Source organism: Lutjanus erythropterus, chromosome 11 (genome assembly GCF_056507025.1).
Source record: "Lutjanus erythropterus isolate fLutEry1 chromosome 11, fLutEry1.hap2, whole genome shotgun sequence".
Lineage (NCBI taxonomy): Eukaryota > Metazoa > Chordata > Actinopteri > Lutjaniformes > Lutjanidae > Lutjanus > Lutjanus erythropterus.
Genome location: NC_139327.1, coordinates 4,082,092 through 4,100,107, shown reverse-complemented (window position 1 = coordinate 4,100,107; position 18,016 = coordinate 4,082,092). Strand labels below are relative to the sequence as shown.

The following is an 18,016-nucleotide window of genomic DNA, read 5'->3' as shown; positions in this document are numbered from 1 at the left end:
ATTCAGTCAAAAACAACACCCTGAAACCCAACAGAGCATAGCCTGTAAAACATACAGGACTCTGTAAAAATTAAACTAAAGTAAGGTAGTATTTATTGCTGTGGTACTGCATTATGTTGTGAGTTTCTGTTTGTCTGGTCACTCAGTAATCATGAACAATTTACTGCTTCTGATGATGATGGATATGTCAGCAATGATGCCACAGAGTATAATCTGTCATCCATTAAGGAGTAATTGACACGCTGACATTGAATACACAATTACCTTCATGATAATAAAAATTCAATATGGTCAGCAATAAAAATGTGGCTCTCCTGGGGACCTCACTTACCTGTACAGATATAGAGTTGCGGATGTGTGGGGGTAGGAACTGAAGTAGCTCAAGGTAGCAGCGTAGCAAACCCAGCGTCCAAACGCTGGAGTGGGCTGGTACCGGCCCTGGGCCGCCGTCGGCTTCCTCGTAGCTGAAGGGGTCCACGATGTAAACAACAATGGCAGGTGGATACGTGATGGCGTGGGACTCCCCGTCCGTGGGCACGCCGACCTTCTCTCGTTCCAAAGTGCTGGGGAAAGCGAGACAGGATCACACACAGACACTGCGATTAAACAGCTGACTTTGTACTTGACTCAGTTCTCACTTTTTGTCCTCAGCTTCTGAATGGATCTGTCACATTCAAGACTACTGAAAAATATCTTTATTTATCTCTATACAAAAAATCTATTTAAATGTCTAAGAGGTTTTTAAGTGTCACTGAGCAACCTCTTAGCTAAAATTCAAGGACTATGATACACATTTTGCTTTGCAGAATATACAAAGTTACTTTAATGTGGAATTCTGATATCATTGTGTCTCATGTTCACGGAAGGAAATACCTATTCAGTAGAGTTCTTAATAGTGATTTCACAACATTAAAATGCTTAAAACACAGCAGATGAAAGCTTGTTGTAACTTGCTGTCTGTTAAAACTGATCAAATGCTTTTTCGAGTTGCTGATGTACAGGCTTGTGTGTCCTGCAGTACCTTTCTGGAGGCTCTGTGGGCCCCTGGGCCTGGCTGCTGGAGCTGTCCCCTGAGGTGCCAGTGTTCTGGGTACCAGCCTGCTGTCCCAGCTGTCCACTCTGGGGCGCACCTCCCTGGCCCTGGCTGCCCATGCTCCCAAAGGGCGGGAAAGAGGTGGGCTTGGCAGACGGCATCCCGCTGCCAGGCTGGCCTGAGGATGTCACCAGGCTGTTGGATGACGCAGAGCCATTCGCAGACCCACTGTTGCTGCTGCTGTTGTTGGCAACGGAGGAGCCTGCAGCGTTCGCTGATCCCTGCTGGCCGACTGAGCTGGAGGCGGAGTTAGACAGTTGTGTGGATGACGACTGGCTGGACGAGGGCGGGGGACTGGGCTGTGTGAGGAGGGAACCGTCCAATGGCTGTGATGCGAGGTATGGAGCTTAAAGAAGAAAAGCACAACATTGGACTTTTATTAATAACATTGAACATTGTGAAAATGAAAAAACACTCCATTTACTTCATTTCAACTTCACCTCCTCCTACACTGATTTTAAGCTCTCTTTCAGGCAGTCAAGGCTCTCTAGCTAGCCTTTTTTAGAACTAAACCAAGTGGTGTCGAGGGTGGAAGCTCAGCAACAAAGAGCTGACTGTGCCAAGCATCGAGCAACACAAGAACCAGAGACCATGAAGAATCAAAAACAGGCTGTAAATGGCACGTACCAAGGTTGTGGCGGCACACTTGTGCATAGAGTTTGAGCTTAGTGAAGGCGTCGCTGTTGCCGCTGGCAGCCTTGAGGAACCAGTCACTGACTGGCTGATCCACGAGGTTCTTGGTGCCACTGCCACCAACGAGGACTATGCCATCAGGGTAGCCTTTAGAAATGGGCCGGTGCTGGCCAAGTCGACATGACTGTAGAAAAACAGATAGAGAGAAAGTGGAGAAACAATTAGTGAGTGAGCTGGTACATAAATGTCATTTTACAATAGTCAACAGATGCAGATTTTAGTGTAACTGTAGTGCTTTTTTTCTTTTTACGTTTCCAATAAAAAGTGATTTTTTCCATCAGGAATAATTCTGCACCAACACTGACCATGTTTACATGCACACTAATTTTACACTATTATTGAGATTTGAGTCACCAAATAAATAAAAGACTATTGAAGAAATTCTGCTAAATGTAAGACTTCTCTCTACTTCTCTCTTCTCTCTGCAATTATTTTGTCTCACTTATGATGTGGGCTAAATTGTCCTACACTGTAAAAACTAAAAAGTTCAGAAAAATCAAAATTGCAAGGCAACTTACTTCAAAAGATTTCTGAGTTTTGAGCCCAACTCAAGCTCTTTAGTTTAAAAAAAAAGTTTTACCAACTAATGTTTTGCTACTTTTGTTCTTTGATAAATTTGACTTTTTGAAAATGTATTTCAGAAGTTACTGAGTAAACTTGTTAAAGTGACCATGAACAATTGTTAATATTTGAATATTTCCAATGAAAAACTGTTTTTCTTTTGTTTTTAAACTTCAAAGATTCAAGTTTATCTACAGAAGAAATGTTATAAAAATGATCTCAACCAGGTGAGCAGAACTTTTTGTTTTTAAACTTCAAAGATTCAAGTTTATCTACAGAAGAAATGTTATAAAAATGATCTCAACCAGGTGAGCAGAACTTTTTAAAGTATTTAACATGTGTATATGCACATGTCCAGATTAGATAAAGTGATGTGGATATGGCAGTAAAAATGGTCAGGAACATTCATTTAAGTACAAATGAACTTAACCACGATACTTGAGTCATTTTTGAAAAGTAGGCTGCCAGAAAAAAAGGTTCAGGTGACAATGATTTAGAATGCCTCTCGACTGGAGTTTTTTACCACAGTATGTAAGACGGGGGTAACAATACATGCACGAAAGAAAAGCCCATATTTCTGCTCTGAAGGAGAAAACTAACCTATTTGTAGAATATATTATGTAAGACAAATTATCGCTACGTTGGCCTTTTCAAGAAGGTGGTTGAGGGAATGAAAGAGTGTGGTTGTGTTCACTGTGTTTTTCAGAATAAGGGCAAAAAGTGGAATAATTTGTGCATATAAATGTAGTCAGTGAAGTGTCTGCACTCTCTTTCAGAGTTTCTACCTCGTAGACAGCAGTGAGGTCTCGGAAGAAGCTCTTGGCACCGCTGAGCAGGGCCTCGTTGTCAGGACAAACCACCAGGTACCCAATGTCCCGCTGGGAGCCGAAGGGATCCAACAACAGTTTCTCCCAGTAGGGCAGGCCAAACGGAGACAGCACCACAGAGTCGTACTCATAACCCACCAGGAAGGTGGGGATGGGCAGGGGCTCCGGGGACTCATCTGTGCCTGTGGGAGTCAAGTGGAAGGAGGTGGAGAAAGAGGGAGGAAAACACAGCGTGGAAGGAAGCAGACAGAAAGAAAGACCAGTGAGCGGGTGTTGTTAGCAGGTGAGGTGTCAGCTACCCTTCCCTCCTCCTGCCGCCCTCCACTGTGCATCAGAATGTGAGGTCACCAAACGGTCTGACAGCTCCTCCCAACAGAGCTGACATCTGGACCACAGCAGAGGGACCACACTGCTTATTGATCTGACAACAGCTAGAGTTTTTCTACCCCGAGACACACACATCCCAAATGTCACACACACCAACACCAAATGTTGTTATCACCCTCACAGTCGTGGAATTGACCAGTTACCATTTTAAAAGGTTTTACTTTCAGGGAAATCATATTCTTGGCCAAACAGTCTGAAAGCTCCATTGTCTACAAGGTGAAAAACACTGAATCACTGATATCTGATTTTAATACAACTAAACTGGATGGCAGTAAAACATCAGTCACAACTGTGTATCAAGTGTATAAACTTCCCCAGCTTTACCGTAAGAGCCCCGTCCGGCCATCTTGTGGAACTGCTGCCAGGTGAGGGGACCCTGAACACCCCACGACCTCACCGTCCTCTTCTTCTGGATGGCGTCCTGGAGCACGGGCTGGAGGGACATCAGCACCCGCAGCACGTCCTGAGAGCACAGCGCACTCACGTCCACTGCTGGAGAACAGATGAGTAAAGGGGAGGCTAAAGATTAATCATAACATAAGAAACTCAACAATGCTTTTTGCCACCAAAAAAAGAAAGACATGTCACTGAGCTTCTCAACAAATCCTTCAGTCCTAAATGTAGTTATAGTTATTTGCAATTTATCGCTTTCTGACTACATGACTTACAATATGATTCATGGAGCTTTTAAAGAGGAAAATGCAAGCATTTTTCATATACAAACAAATACATTTCCAGACTCTTTAAGCCTTTTATATCCAAATATTTACTATAAATACACTTGCAAATTACTTTATACTCACATAAATCTATTTTACCAACTGGTCATACTAATAAATTATGGGTATGGGTATGAATGACAAAAATGATGACAAAATTGTTTCACTTCAGATAGCAAAAGATTTTCTGTGTGATGTGTAGATGAAAGATCAGTTTGTTGAGTATTAGGCAAATCCAAGCATACTACTAACCTAAATATCGCTGCTAGAAGTCAGAAGTTTTTTAAAAACTTGGAAGACTTTGTATGAACCCTATAATAAGCATGTTTCTGATTAAAAGAAAGAGAAAACTACTATATACTACTTTAATGTTTAAAAAACTAAAGCATCAAAAACAAAAACAAAAAAAAAAAGTTTTGTTAGTTTAACATTTAAAGTACAATTGTGCATTAAGAAAATTCTGGTTACAAGTGCAGTTTCATTTCATGTGCTTGAAAAAATATTCTCAAAATTGACAATAAACTCCTCAAAATACAGTTAGTGAAACATTTTGTCACATGAAGCCTGATAAATACATTTTTAAACATTTTTTTTTAATTCTAGTTTGGCTTTGCTTTCATGGTGAATAAATTTCAGATTCAGATGAATGATTATTTGCAAACTCTTTCAACGTCTTAATGGTTCAAAAGAAACAGGCAAATCTAACTACACTGGCTTTAAAAACACAATTTAGTGTGATTGCTTGAAAATGTAGATTGCCGCATTTCTCACCGTTTTGTTTGGCCCAGTGGTGCAGACAGGTGCTCTTGACCAGCGCCTCGTCCACCTTGCCACCTGACATGTTGTCCATGAACTGCCTGCCGTGCTCCAGGGCCATGTAGCAGTCACTGTGGTAGTCCCTCTCCTCCACCCTCACACAGGGCGGTACAGGAACCCCACATGGCCCCCGTGTCACTATGTCTTGCTCCAGGGTTGAAATGGGTGAAAAAGGGTTGGTGCACTGGTCCTGCATGAGCAGAATCAGCTCGTCTGGGACACGGTCGCCCCTTCCGACTCCAGTTCTCTCCAGCGAGGAGAGCCGCAGCTCCTCAAAGCGCTTTTCTGCCTCTCGGCTGATGTCCGAGCCGCGGCCGATGATGTCCAGCTCGTCCTCCAGGAAGAGCCCCGAGCCGTTGCCGTAACGCCGGTTGACCACGGCGCTGAAGCCGCAGCTGCAGGGTTCCTGGGCCTCGCCGACAGGGTCGCTCTGGTACACGCCCACGTCGGCTCCTTTGATGTTCATGTTACAGACGCAAATGCAGCAGCTGTCGAAGTTGCAGTCCTTGAAGAGGTTCATGACTGACTCGGAGAGGATGAGGGTGACGTAGAGGCTGTGGGCCTCAGGGATGGAGGGGACGGTGGCTGGCTCTACTGAGTTGAGCGGTCGGCAGGTGGAGGGGGTGGACGCTGGCGAGTATAGGTCGGAGTTCTCATACTTGAGCGAGCCCTGGACGCTGGAGGGGCCTCGAGGTGTGCGCGGGGTGCGTGGCGTACGTGGGGTGGGTGCAGAGAAACGCGGGGTGGCAGGTGAAGGCAGGATGCCAGTGCCACTGTTGCTTGGTGGAGCACTGTTCGACATGAAGGGCGTGTGGGTCTGAGGGGTGTAGGTCTGGCTGTAGTCCTGGTCCATGGTGCTGCCCACGCTGGGGATGTTACTGAGGGCAGAAAGACAAAGGGAAGAGAATTAGAAAAGCCATTAGAAATAAAAGAGGGCAGCAGAGTGTGTCTGAAAGAGGAAACCAGGGGGAGTCCAGGGGTCATTAAGAGGATTCCTGTGATCCCCAACAAAGCCATGAGGACAATAAGAAATCATTATTAGACTATGAATAAGACTAACTATTCTAATCACAGCTTTCAGCATCAATGTGCTTAATTTGTTCTTCACAGTAAAAGAAGAGGATCTTCACTGTGCTACCTTCCTACACCCTATCCAAAGTCAAATTTAGGCACTTTTCATCCATCTTCAAAGTGCATTTCCAAACTTTTCCAGCACCTTACAGCTGTGGTAAATGACATATTACACATTTATACACACTTTATATATATGCTCTATACGATCATCCCCTATGTCATTGCTTCATGACATTAAATAAAAAGTTACTGTGCAATAAACAACCAAAATTATGTTTCAAATTCTACAGGAGGGTGAAAGAAACAACATTTCTTGTGTCAAAATGTGTAAACTGTCTGCAAGTTGACTTGGCATCCTTAGTTTATGGCATGTCTGAGTCAATATAAAACAATCACTTAAACAATTATTAGACAAATAGCTTTAATTTCAACACAAACTGACACGAAGTGTAGCCACACATGCAAAGTGACAAACAAGGATTTAGGTGAGTCATCTTCATTCTGTGAAAAAGGCAAACGCTTTCAGGCTCTCTGACTGTGATTTTATTTTAGAGCAGCAACGATTACTCAAATAATCAATTATTAATCGATTATTAAATTAATTGCCAAATATTTTGATAATTGATAAATCGGTTTGGAAAAAAAGGACCAAATTATCTGATTTCAGCTTCTTAAATGTGAACATTTTCTGGTTTCTTCACTCCTCTCTGACAGTAAACTGAATGTCTTTGAGTTGTGGACCAAAAAAGAAACTTGAGGATGTCATCTAGACTTGGATCGACATTTTTCACCATTTCCTGACAGTATTTCAACTTCAACTTTCAACTTTAACCTACAGGTTAGATTGTGATTGTGTGTGTGTGTGTGGGGGATAAGGAGTGGCAGGTTAGATTGTGACAATTAATTTAATTGATTAATTGTTTTGAGTCATTCTTCAAGAAAAAAAAGCAGAAAATACTGACATTTAAGAACCTGAAATCGGAGAATTTGAATTCCTCTCTGACTGATTGTCTGTGGACAAGACAAGACATTTGAGGACATCATCTTGAACTTTGATCAAGATTAATCAACTGTGAAAATACTCTTTAGTTGCAGCCCTATTTTATTACTTCATCTAAAAAGCAAACTATTCAGTCAGATAGTGACTTACTATGAAAGTATTGCGATTACAATTTCAAGCACTTTATCCCGTAACCAAGCATTTTTCCAAAGCTTGAAAAAAAACATTAAAACTCAAATATTTTTAAGGACGTCCAGCACCCGTAACAACCCTGGCTGACGTCTTGATTTACTGTACAGTACATGTAATTGAGGCATGAAAATAAGGAAGACGCCCTGCACTAGTGCACAGAACATACTCGTTTTCCCAAGTTTTTTTAAAACCAAAGCAGCAGTGATGTTCGGTACATTGCTTGAAATAACAATATACTGTTATCCAACTGTCTCCCTGCATTTGTGAAGACAGTTCGAGTAATAAGGCAGTAGGGCACGACCACGTTCACAACAAAGGGAATGCAGAGTGGGTTTAAACTGCACACATGTTTACACATGAGAGAACAAGAATGCGGGAGAGCGAGAGAGAATGAGAAACGGGTAGCAAAAAGAAGCAGTGGGAGAGAGAAAGACATTCAATAAACATTTCAATGAGCGTCCCTCTGAGGTAAGGTTTATTTTTGGGCTGGCAAGCAACAGTGAGGAAAGCAGAGGGAGAGGGAGAGAGAGTATGAGGGAGACAGAGCGAGGGGGGGGGGTGAGCACATCATGTCCCGAGCTGTATGTGGGGAACAACTCCTGGCACGGACCCATTAGAAGGAAGTCCCAGCACAACTCTCCCTCTCTCCTGCTGCAGCCAGGGCACGTTCAAGATGGGATGCAGACGCGACGACGGCAGCGCAAACACAACATTATAAGATCTCTACCCATGATTCTTTGGACGCCGGCCAAGGTTTAGCCGAGAGCAGACACCGCTCCTTCCCCGCACAGTCCACCTTAACCAGGCTTAGCAGTCCAATTACACACTCAATAAAAAGAAGAAAATAATGAGCCCGGCTCATATTAAAGTATTTAAAATGTGACCACCTTTGTTGCTTGTTCTGCTCTACATTTCCTGTCATGCTCCAGTGTACTCTTAAAAAAAATCTTAATAATCATCAGGCAGAAGTATAGCCCCACAGTTGCAATTAGCTCTGCTGCAAAAAGAATTAATCCCTTCATATGTGAAAGTCAGTCAACATTTCCAGCTCAGCCTGAACCTGCTGGATAAACTGTGTGCTGACAGTTCACTTTACAGTCATAAGCGACTCATCTCTCCTTCTTATTAGGACTGTGGATTGGAAATCGGTTGATACAGATCACGCTACAGGGGCTACGATTCAGTACTTTGAGAGAACACAGTTTAAAAAGTTGACTTTTCGTGCAATCAGAGCAGTGATGACAGATAACACTGCTGTCTACTATCTACTATAACATAACACAAACTTTGTACGTATCATGGATATCACAATACAGTGGTTTTGAAAATCAATACAGTATCATAACAATATTGCAATATTCATGTGTATTGATATTTTCTTACACTCCTGTTTCCTACAAGCCCAAACATTTTCCAATCACAGTCACACTTGAGGAAGTGTTTTGGCATTTGCTCCAGGACATTTATTAGTTTACAGGGTTTGTTTTCAACGGTTTGAGGGAAAAAACTGTCAAAAACTGACACCTCTGTTCAGCTCATAAGGAATCATTTCCACGAGTGTCCAACTCTTTTAGTAATATGTGTAATAATGTGCTGTGACTCCTCTTGACTACATGTTTTGTGTTTGTATTAGGGCTGCACGACATGGGAAACAATTCATATTGTGATCATTTTGACAGATACTACAATTGCGATATGATTCATGGTTATCATTTGCACACATTTTCACTGAAAATGCAATTAAAATCATGATAATGTGACATTTATTGCAGTTTGTACCAAACAAACTTCTTTTCTTACATCTGGAGAAGAAGATTTATAGGCCAAGGCATCTTTGTGGCACCACAGTGTTTCCCAAAGCCCAAGATGACGTCCTAAATGTCTTGTTTTACAGGAGTTTAAAAAAAAAAAAAAAAAACTAAATATATTCATATTAAGAAGCTGGAATCAGGGAACTTACTTAACCCTATTCAAAGATTAACAAAAAAGTTGGTGATTAATTTAGTAATCCATTATTTGATTAACTGTCAAAGCTTTATTGGCAATATTTCAGTTTCAAGAATATTTCAATTAACTGTACAGTCCTGGTTTGTATTATGTTTCTTCTGAAAAAAAGCCAAACAGCCAAAATAATGTCGACATTGTTAAAAGCTGAAATAAGAAGAGAATGATGAAAATGTCTGCTCTGAGTAGAAAGATTTGATATAGATCTGTGAACTCCTTAAGTTTGGTGATTTTGCCAGATTTCATGTTCCTGGGTCAATGCAACACACAGGTATAACAAATTTAAGTCCATATAAATGTAATAAAGGTTGACTGGTCTGATTACAGGAAAGCACAAAATCAATAGAACCAAACAAGGTTTGTTTTGGGAGTTTTCTGATAAGAGATCCCGTGTGTGTGGAGAGCAGCAGAGGTGTAGCTGTGTGCAGTAAAGAGGAACAGTGACAGATATAGAGACTCTGAGCTGCTATGAGCAGTGAGGTGGCATGGAGCCGCTGTGGGGGCCCATCTCACCACTCCAACGATAATCCTCATCTTCAACCAAGAAGGCATTTTACACTCATTTCCCTGCTCCGCCTGAGGCAGCCATGCATGGGAAATTGAGCAGCCTGCTATGGGGGTGTCCGGGGAGAGACCAAGGGGGTGTGTGGACAGGAAGGGAGCAGAGGAGTGTATGCTTCCCTGCACACAAAACACAAACCAGCCAGCACAGCCGTGGCGTTTCTTTAGCGAGTCTAGATTAGAATGCCTCAGTAGCCTTCTGCCCAGATCATCACAATGATTTCAAAGCAATCTTTGAATTGAGCAAGATATGAATTATACAGAAATAAAGCTTGTAGAAGAGTGTCAGCACAGCTCTACATTGTCACCACTGGAATCAGTCAATGGCATTCTGTTCAGCTGTAATTTAAACAGATCATTGTACTAATTGCATGGTACTTCCAACACACAGTTGTATCATAAAGATCTCAGCTGTGTGATAACAGCAACACCTGAGGACACCCACTCAATAAAGACCTCTGTGAAAAGCACTACAGCCGCATACCTGTCCTTGTTGAGGAAGGTCATTACAGGCACGGGGTTGAGCATCTCTCTGCCCATGGTCCAGCTCGGCCGGTAGATGCAGTCCTCTGGTATTTTGATGGGTGGGAGACACTGGCTGGGCAATGTCTTCAGAGGAGCGAACATGGAGCAGCCAACGAATGCCTGGCACAGCTCTGGCTTGTACACAAATGAATAGTCCTGCAGGATGGACAGAAGATGAAGCATAGAAACAGAGACAAAATGGTCAGGGCACAGGAAAACAAACCAAACAGCAAGCTCAGAATCATTACAGTGCAGTATAGTGAGTTTAGTATCATGAAGACACATTTATGGGGCCTTACTTTCTTCACATTATATATTTTAATTCAATCTTACTTCCTTCTGTCACAACTGAGTTTTACAAAAGACTCAGGGAACATTTACATTGTTTGTACGGACTAGGCCTGAACGATTTATCGTTTTCGGATCGAAATTGCGATTTCAGACAACGCGATCACGTGATCGCCAAAGCTGCGGTTTTTTGCAGTGCTCCTGAGGGCTGTACTACGAAGCAAGCTCAACACAGCCAGGCTTTCTTTGTATGATCTGGATCGACAAAGCCTAAAACCTCAATCAGAGATAACGGATATCACGACGGTGGTTATCAACTCACTTTCTTAATCCAGGCTTTCGTCTTCAGACTCTGTGCGCGCTCACATAAAAGGGGCGTTTGTTGCGTCATTTCACTCTTCTTCCGCATGAAGTGAAGCGATTGCGAGCCACTTACTTAAGTCAAAATGATCAAGTTGTTATAATTATGAGCTGTGGAAAGTATACTAAATACATTACGGCAAAAAACAACATTGTTGCTGCAAATAAAGCAGGAGAAGAAGAATGATGTCAGAAAATGACTGATGGACTAAATGTGGTCTTAATGCTGCCGTTTATTCTAACATGAAAACTGCACATTAAACAATAAAACTCCATACAGCAGATTTAAACATGATTAAGTCTGTCTGACACTGTCCTATGATGACAGAGACGTGGAGATCACTGAAGTTTCTGGTTAAACCAACGTAAAATGAGTGTTACTGATTTAAGACTGTCTGTGATAAATGATGATGAATTTTCTAACCAGTGATCTGAACTGCAGTATCACCAAGACAAAAGACATAACAGTAAAAAGTATTCAAAGTGTCTGTAGTTGCTTCATCATTATTTTACTGTGTGGATTATATACGATGTCAATTTAAAGTGTTAATACGATCTGGAGCAAACGGGAAAAATGACTCTGCATCACCAAACGGAGGTTACCATCATGACAGCGCGCTGCAGACAGTTTGTGCCGCTGTTACATTTTTACATTATATGGATTCGTTCGGTGATATAACGAACATACAGCTCAACAACTTTTCATTTTTAATGTCTTCCCTCAGTTTAAAAGCTATATCGCTCATAAACAACCTTGTTAGGACAATTATAAGTTACAGAACGGCGCGTTTTACAGACGATTTAATCTGAAACTCTTAACAAAACCTGCTGCCGACCAGGTCATGAGTTTAGCATAAATTACCACGGTGATCTAGCAGGTTAAAAGACAGCCACCTTCGTGACACTGAAAACCCTGGATTTAGACTCAACATAGCTCGCTAACACATTAATCTCGCTTCGTAGTTACACTCCTCTGACGTGCATCACAACCGACAATGCAGCAAACGTCATATGGAACTTAATGAATGGACCAGACCTGTGTGTGTGTGTGTGTGTGTGTGTTTATTAATTTATTTATTTATACGGATTTAATGTGATGATGTGTGCGAATTGTTTTCAGTATAGTCAGTAGTTTTTCTCTTAATGTTATTTTTCTTTGAAGCCCTCACAAATACCTAGTTTGAAAAGTCAGAAAAAATCGTGAATCGAATTGAAATCGCAATATCTGCCAGAAAAATCGCAATTAGATCTTTTCCTAAAATCGTTCAGCCCTAGTACGGACTCTGATATAACCCAATAAAAAGAATAAAATATGCAAAAGATAAATCAAGATATTCCTGGCTGAGACTTTGCCACCTTATATTACCCCAAACACAACATCTGTGGCAGCTTCAGCTCAATAACTCCAAGTATATTACTTGTAGTTGACACAGAGTGTAAACTGAAAATTTCCATTTTCTCTTTCCATTCTCTGGAAAGTTGTGGAGTTATAAGGACTGATTTGATTTTTTTTAGAATTATATCCTGAGAAAGTGTACATCTCACTGAAGCTAAAACTAAGTGTATTACAGTTGAAGTGAAAACTGCCTCATATTCTCCTCAGGTCTATTATTGCAGAATGTCATCACAGAGATACGCATACAACTAGGGGGCAAAAAACAGGCTTGTCCGCGTAGCACAACCAATGTTGCCAACAGAATTAGCGACTGTTCAGACCATTTCAGTGACTTCATTTCTTAAAAACGAGTAGCGACAAGTTTAGCGACTCGTTCTGCAAACAGTGTAGGGGTCTTTCTTTTCTTCTCCCTCCCTTGGGCCACTGGCAGGCAGGAGGACGGTCATGTCTAGAAGGGAGCCCCAGAAAAACCTTGCGAGAGTGAATATTCTAACCTGAACCATGATCTGAGAGTTTTACAACTCAAGGGTTTCCTTCTAGATATGACCCAGGAGGACACTGTAGGAGATGGAGTTTTTCCTACAGCCTGTAAACATGTCAAGAGATTGCTTGAGCTCCTCTCTCACTCTTTCTCTCTGAATTTCTGGCGTAATGTGGTCCTATACAGAGTATAGCTAATCTTGTAATTTCTCACCTTTTCTGAGAACTAATTTATTGATGTAGTCAGCGCGGTCCAAGTTACTTTCTAATGTAATCGGTGCCATTTCTTCACTGTCCCAGACCTACAAAGCCTGTCTCATGTCTACTACAGGATGTTTACAGTAGCTGTTTTCCTCTTTTTTTTTTTTTTTTTTAAACGTGGCAGGTAAAGTAACCTTGTGGAAAAGATCCTTGAGTTAATAAGCTTATTAATTAATTAATTATATGACCAAGCTCCTGATATGGTCGAATAAGGAAGATAAACAGGATCAATAACCAACAAAAACCAGGCAAGTTGAGCAAAATTAACAGGACATGTCAGCAACCCATAAAGTTTTTGTGATTTGGCAGTTTGGTTTCCCAGAGCCTTCGTAGCTTCCAAGTAAGTTGTATTTTAAGGTCTCCCTTAAGGTTACGGGCTGTTTCCCAGAGTTGGGACAACCTTAAGGGAGACCTTAAAATACAACTTACGACGCACATAGCGCTACGAAGGCTCTGGGAAACGGGGCCCTGGTTGGGATTTAGCTTGTTTGCTCATGGGCACTTGCGCTGAGCAGATGCTTGATAACATGGAGAATGAACCCTGTATTCCTGATCTGAAGGGCAGTTTCTGACCATGTGAGCACCCAGCAGTCTCAAAATGAGCACGGTGAAGAACATGATTTTTCATTTTGACTTATGCCATCAACTCGTCCTGGCGGTAAATTCAGCTTATTGGCTCAGTCGGTTGTAACTGACGCTGCAGTAATACCCGACAGATTTGCTGAGTCTAGACCCACCTTGATCTCAGATGGCTTGGGGCTGCAGAAGCTCTCCTCCACCTCAATCTTGAAGTGGCCTCCTAAAGACGAGGTGCCGTCCAGTGTGGTCATTCCTGGGGGGACGTCCATGCTGCCATAGTCCTTGCTGCACATGTTCATGGGTGAGTAGCCCATGATGTGCTGCTCTAAGGACGGAGGCGTGGGAAACATCTGGTGCAGGTCTGCTGAACCTGGCGTGAGAAAGAAATAAAGAGGCCATCAGAATATGAACGACTTGGATTATAATGTGGAACATGTGCAGAAGGTGTGTTAATAGTATATCCCAACTCTACTGGCCTGATTATACAGCTTACACAGCTACACGTGCTAATAATGAGAAACTTCCAATATCTTAATTTCCCTACACACAGCCCTTTGTGAACAACTTAACAAAATATGATATCTAATTTTAAGCTGTTAGGACTCCGCTGTCTGTTACTACAGCTTCTGTCAAGATGCTCGCTGATGTATGTTTTCTTGTTCTGCATCCAAATATGACAAGCAGCTGTCTTTATAGGCAGCTACCATGTAAATACAAAACAGATGAATACTTATTAGATATGCTTTAACTCTACCAGGCATCTCGCCCACGGCTGATGAAATGTTTACAGAGTTTGTCACAGTTACCTTGGCATGTTCGTTCGCTTTTTTTTTCTTTATATATTAGCGAGAATATTTACAGAATCAGGGGGAGATGTTAATGCAAAGTTGAAAGGTGGATAAAAGCAGGAGCAGCTTCTTTTTATACTGCTTTCATTTTCATATGATAATTCTGCTCTCTACTAGAATGACAGGTTTCTTGGTAAAGATATTACATATTCATATCTCTATGCAAAGATAGACAGAAAGTATGTGGGGAATATTCAACAGGTATCAAACAGCTTTGAGCCCTTTAAACTGAAAAAAATCTAAACTCTCAAAGCCTTTCTCATCACATCTATCTTACTATAAACATAACTACAAACTATTTTTTAAGCACAACAATCACTGTATGCATTTGTTTATTTTACCAGCTGATCATTAAAACTCTGTGTTTTGATCCTGATTAAAACTTGCTAATTTCCTCGTTACTCACTGAGTAAAAGATCTACAAAGGACTTTTTTTTAGCTATGACTGACAAATATGACGACAGGATGACTGTGAAGATAAAAACACAGATTATGTTAAAAAACAAAACAAAACATTTTTTCAAGGAGTGAGTTCAAATTAAAGCACATTTCTATCCTTGAAAACATAACAACCAAAACTGAACAATTTCCAAAGTTTCAAGATTTTGTATGAACCCTGGTTCAAACACTTTTTGTAATAGCAAGATGCTTCCACGGGTTGGTAACAAACACAATTCATGATGAATGAGCAGAGTCTGGCACCATGCAGTATCTTTTCATATAACTAAAGCAAAATGGTTGATCTGAGACCAATTTGCTTTATAGTAATATACTGAATTAAATTCTCTTTAGCTCTACATTAGTGTCCCTGAGCTCACACCTAAGAATAAATAACTAACTGGAAAAAAGCATCACAGAAAAGACTGTGTTTAAGTACAAAAACGTGTGTAACCTTGAGGCAACACTCTGATATTAGAAGTATAGTAACAAAGGAGCCAACAAGATAGCAGCTGCAGGATGACTCTGACACTGATGCACCGTGAAGTTAATTACAGCCATATTCTCCACCACTAGGTGGCCGAGCCAAGGCTGAGCATCAATGATGCTTAAGTAGTAAAAGCTTTAATTTTAATTAGTGGATTTAAAGGATATGCTGCCGTTTCACTTAGCTGAAACTGTGAGCAGGGGGAATACTACGTTTAAAACTGAAGTGACTTCTGGCGAAATCTCAGTGTACCATTCTTAATGTTCAGGGGGCTTGCAGGGATGACGAATGTGATTCTAGATTAACACTTGAGGTAAATCCAGCCGTGTAGTTTAAGGAGACATGGCACATCAGTGTTCAGGGGAGAGAAAGAAGAGACAGATGTAGAGATACATACTAATGCAGGATACAGGGTCCAAAGTGGATGGCTTTGGTTCCTTTCCGCCAAATTTCTCGTCTGTTCCGTTCACCGGTCGCCTGGAACCCGGCTGTGGACACAAAACAATCATTTTGGTAACTCAAAATGTCAGATAATAATATCTTGTAAATCCAGTGCTGTTATATTTCTCACACCTGTAGGGTCAGTATCATACATGACATTTTCTTAGAGTAACTGCAGTGGGTGGTGAGAACTATCAGCTGATGATGGGCAGAGAGAAGACACTGCTCTGGCACGAGAATGCCAGTGGAAACACACACTCATACACACACTAATACTGTGCCAAGCCAGGCTGTGTGTAACGAGATATTCATTGCACCGTGAGCCAAGGACTGTACTCACCGCCAGATCATCCTCGTCTGAGTTGAAGAGGTTGTCCAGGTCGTTGATAGACACCACCAGGTCCGTCTCGTGGATCAGGCTGGTGGAAGCCATGCGGTTGTGAGCGGCCGCCCGCTGAGCATCTACACAGACACACTCACTGTCAATGCTATTATATCCACAAGCAAAGTTTAGGTGCTTGAGAACTGAATGAAAGGCAAAAACAAACTTGATTCGAGCTATGATTGTTTAAGTTAACTACCCCGACTGGCATCAATTTATTCAGTCAAACCAGAAAGTAAATTCAATTATTCAAGCTCATGGCATGACAGATCTGTTATAAGAAAGTTAAATGAAAAATAAGTGAGAATGACTCTTCCTTATTTTCGTGAATGCATGTAGTTTCTATTAATATGTTGCAAAGACTGAACTGAAAGTATAAGGAGGCCAGCTTCATTCAGAATTCTTCTCCTCAGAGCTCAGTGAACTAAAGCTACAGAAATAAATCAAGTAATCTATTATTAAATCAATCATCAACCATTGTGATCATCAATTAATTGATCTGAGTGCTTTTTTAAAGAAATAAATGTCCGAAATCTCTGATTTCAGCGTCTTCACTGTGAATATTTTCTGGTTTATTTAGTCCTCTATGATAGTTAAGCGAATGTCTTTGGATTGTGGACAAACAAAGACATTTGAGGACGTCATCTCTGGCTTTGGGAAACACTGATCGATATTTTTTTTTTACAGACCAAGTAAGTAACAGATTAATCAAGAAAATAACTAGCAGATTAATCGATGATGAAGATAATCATTACTTGCGGCCCTAGAATGAACACCACAGGTCCTCTGAGAGTGGCAGTATGACTATACAGTGTGGGTTTGTGTGACAGCAGATATAGAAAGATAAGTGGCAAGGGCGTTGTAAGAAAATAAACAGGTTCCTTACCATCTGACGGACCTGCTCCTCCATCTTCACCCTGCGAGGGAAAAAAAAGATGGGAAGGTTAGAAGAAGAGGCGAGAAAGCACACAACCAGACAGATCAAACAGTGAATATTTGATTAAGCAAAGCTCAGAATGTACAGTCGAGGCAGATCAACTGTTTAGAATAACGCGACACCAATCTCATGTCGATGAAGCATTTTCTTGTACTTAATGAGGGCCTGTAGCTGAGCAGAGTCTGTTTCATTACTGTGTTAACATGTGAGTGTTTGAAATCCTTTGAGTCCATAACTGTGATTAAGAACGATACAAATAAATCTGACTGGACCAGAGGAAAGCAGAATATGGAAATACACAAAAAAATAGCATGTGCCATCAAGCAGCCAGATTGGCTTACAAAGGGGGGTCCTTTCTCCAATCAAGGCAAAAATAATAAGAACAACAACAATAATAATAGTAATAATAATAATAATAAAAGCGAAAATTGGACAGAAACAGAAGAAGGGAGAAAAGGGACTGCTTGCCTCTGCTGTGGCAAATGAGATTTCCAGTGTGGATCAGAGTGAAATCATGATCCAAGGAATGGCCTCTTAGGCTCCCACCCAGACATCAATATGTGGGAGGGCTGGCCTTCTGTCTGTATGTGTGTGTGTGTGTGTGTGTGTGTGTGTGTGTGTGTGTGTGTGTGTGTGTGTGTGTGTGTGTGTGTGTGTGTGTGTGCGT

At 41.4% G+C, this 18,016-nt stretch overlaps 1 protein-coding gene across 2 annotated transcripts in view; it reads right to left on the bottom strand.

The window, feature by feature from the left end:
• Positions 1-18,016, bottom strand: part of med13a (mediator complex subunit 13a) — a 98,425-nt gene that overhangs the window by 10,052 nt on the left and 70,357 nt on the right. For both annotated transcript variants that reach the window (XM_084730506.1, XM_084730507.1), the window contains exons 11-21: positions 17,299-17,329; positions 16,371-16,492; positions 15,987-16,077; positions 13,975-14,186; positions 10,412-10,608; positions 5,052-5,974; positions 3,886-4,053; positions 3,133-3,356; positions 1,721-1,910; positions 1,022-1,439; positions 332-563 (exon numbers count right to left, since the gene is read on the bottom strand). In XM_084730506.1, coding sequence (XP_084586632.1) covers positions 332-563; positions 1,022-1,439; positions 1,721-1,910; positions 3,133-3,356; positions 3,886-4,053; positions 5,052-5,974; positions 10,412-10,608; positions 13,975-14,186; positions 15,987-16,077; positions 16,371-16,492; positions 17,299-17,329 — 2,808 coding nt within the window. The remainder of the gene's footprint in view (positions 1-331; positions 564-1,021; positions 1,440-1,720; positions 1,911-3,132; positions 3,357-3,885; positions 4,054-5,051; positions 5,975-10,411; positions 10,609-13,974; positions 14,187-15,986; positions 16,078-16,370; positions 16,493-17,298; positions 17,330-18,016) is intronic.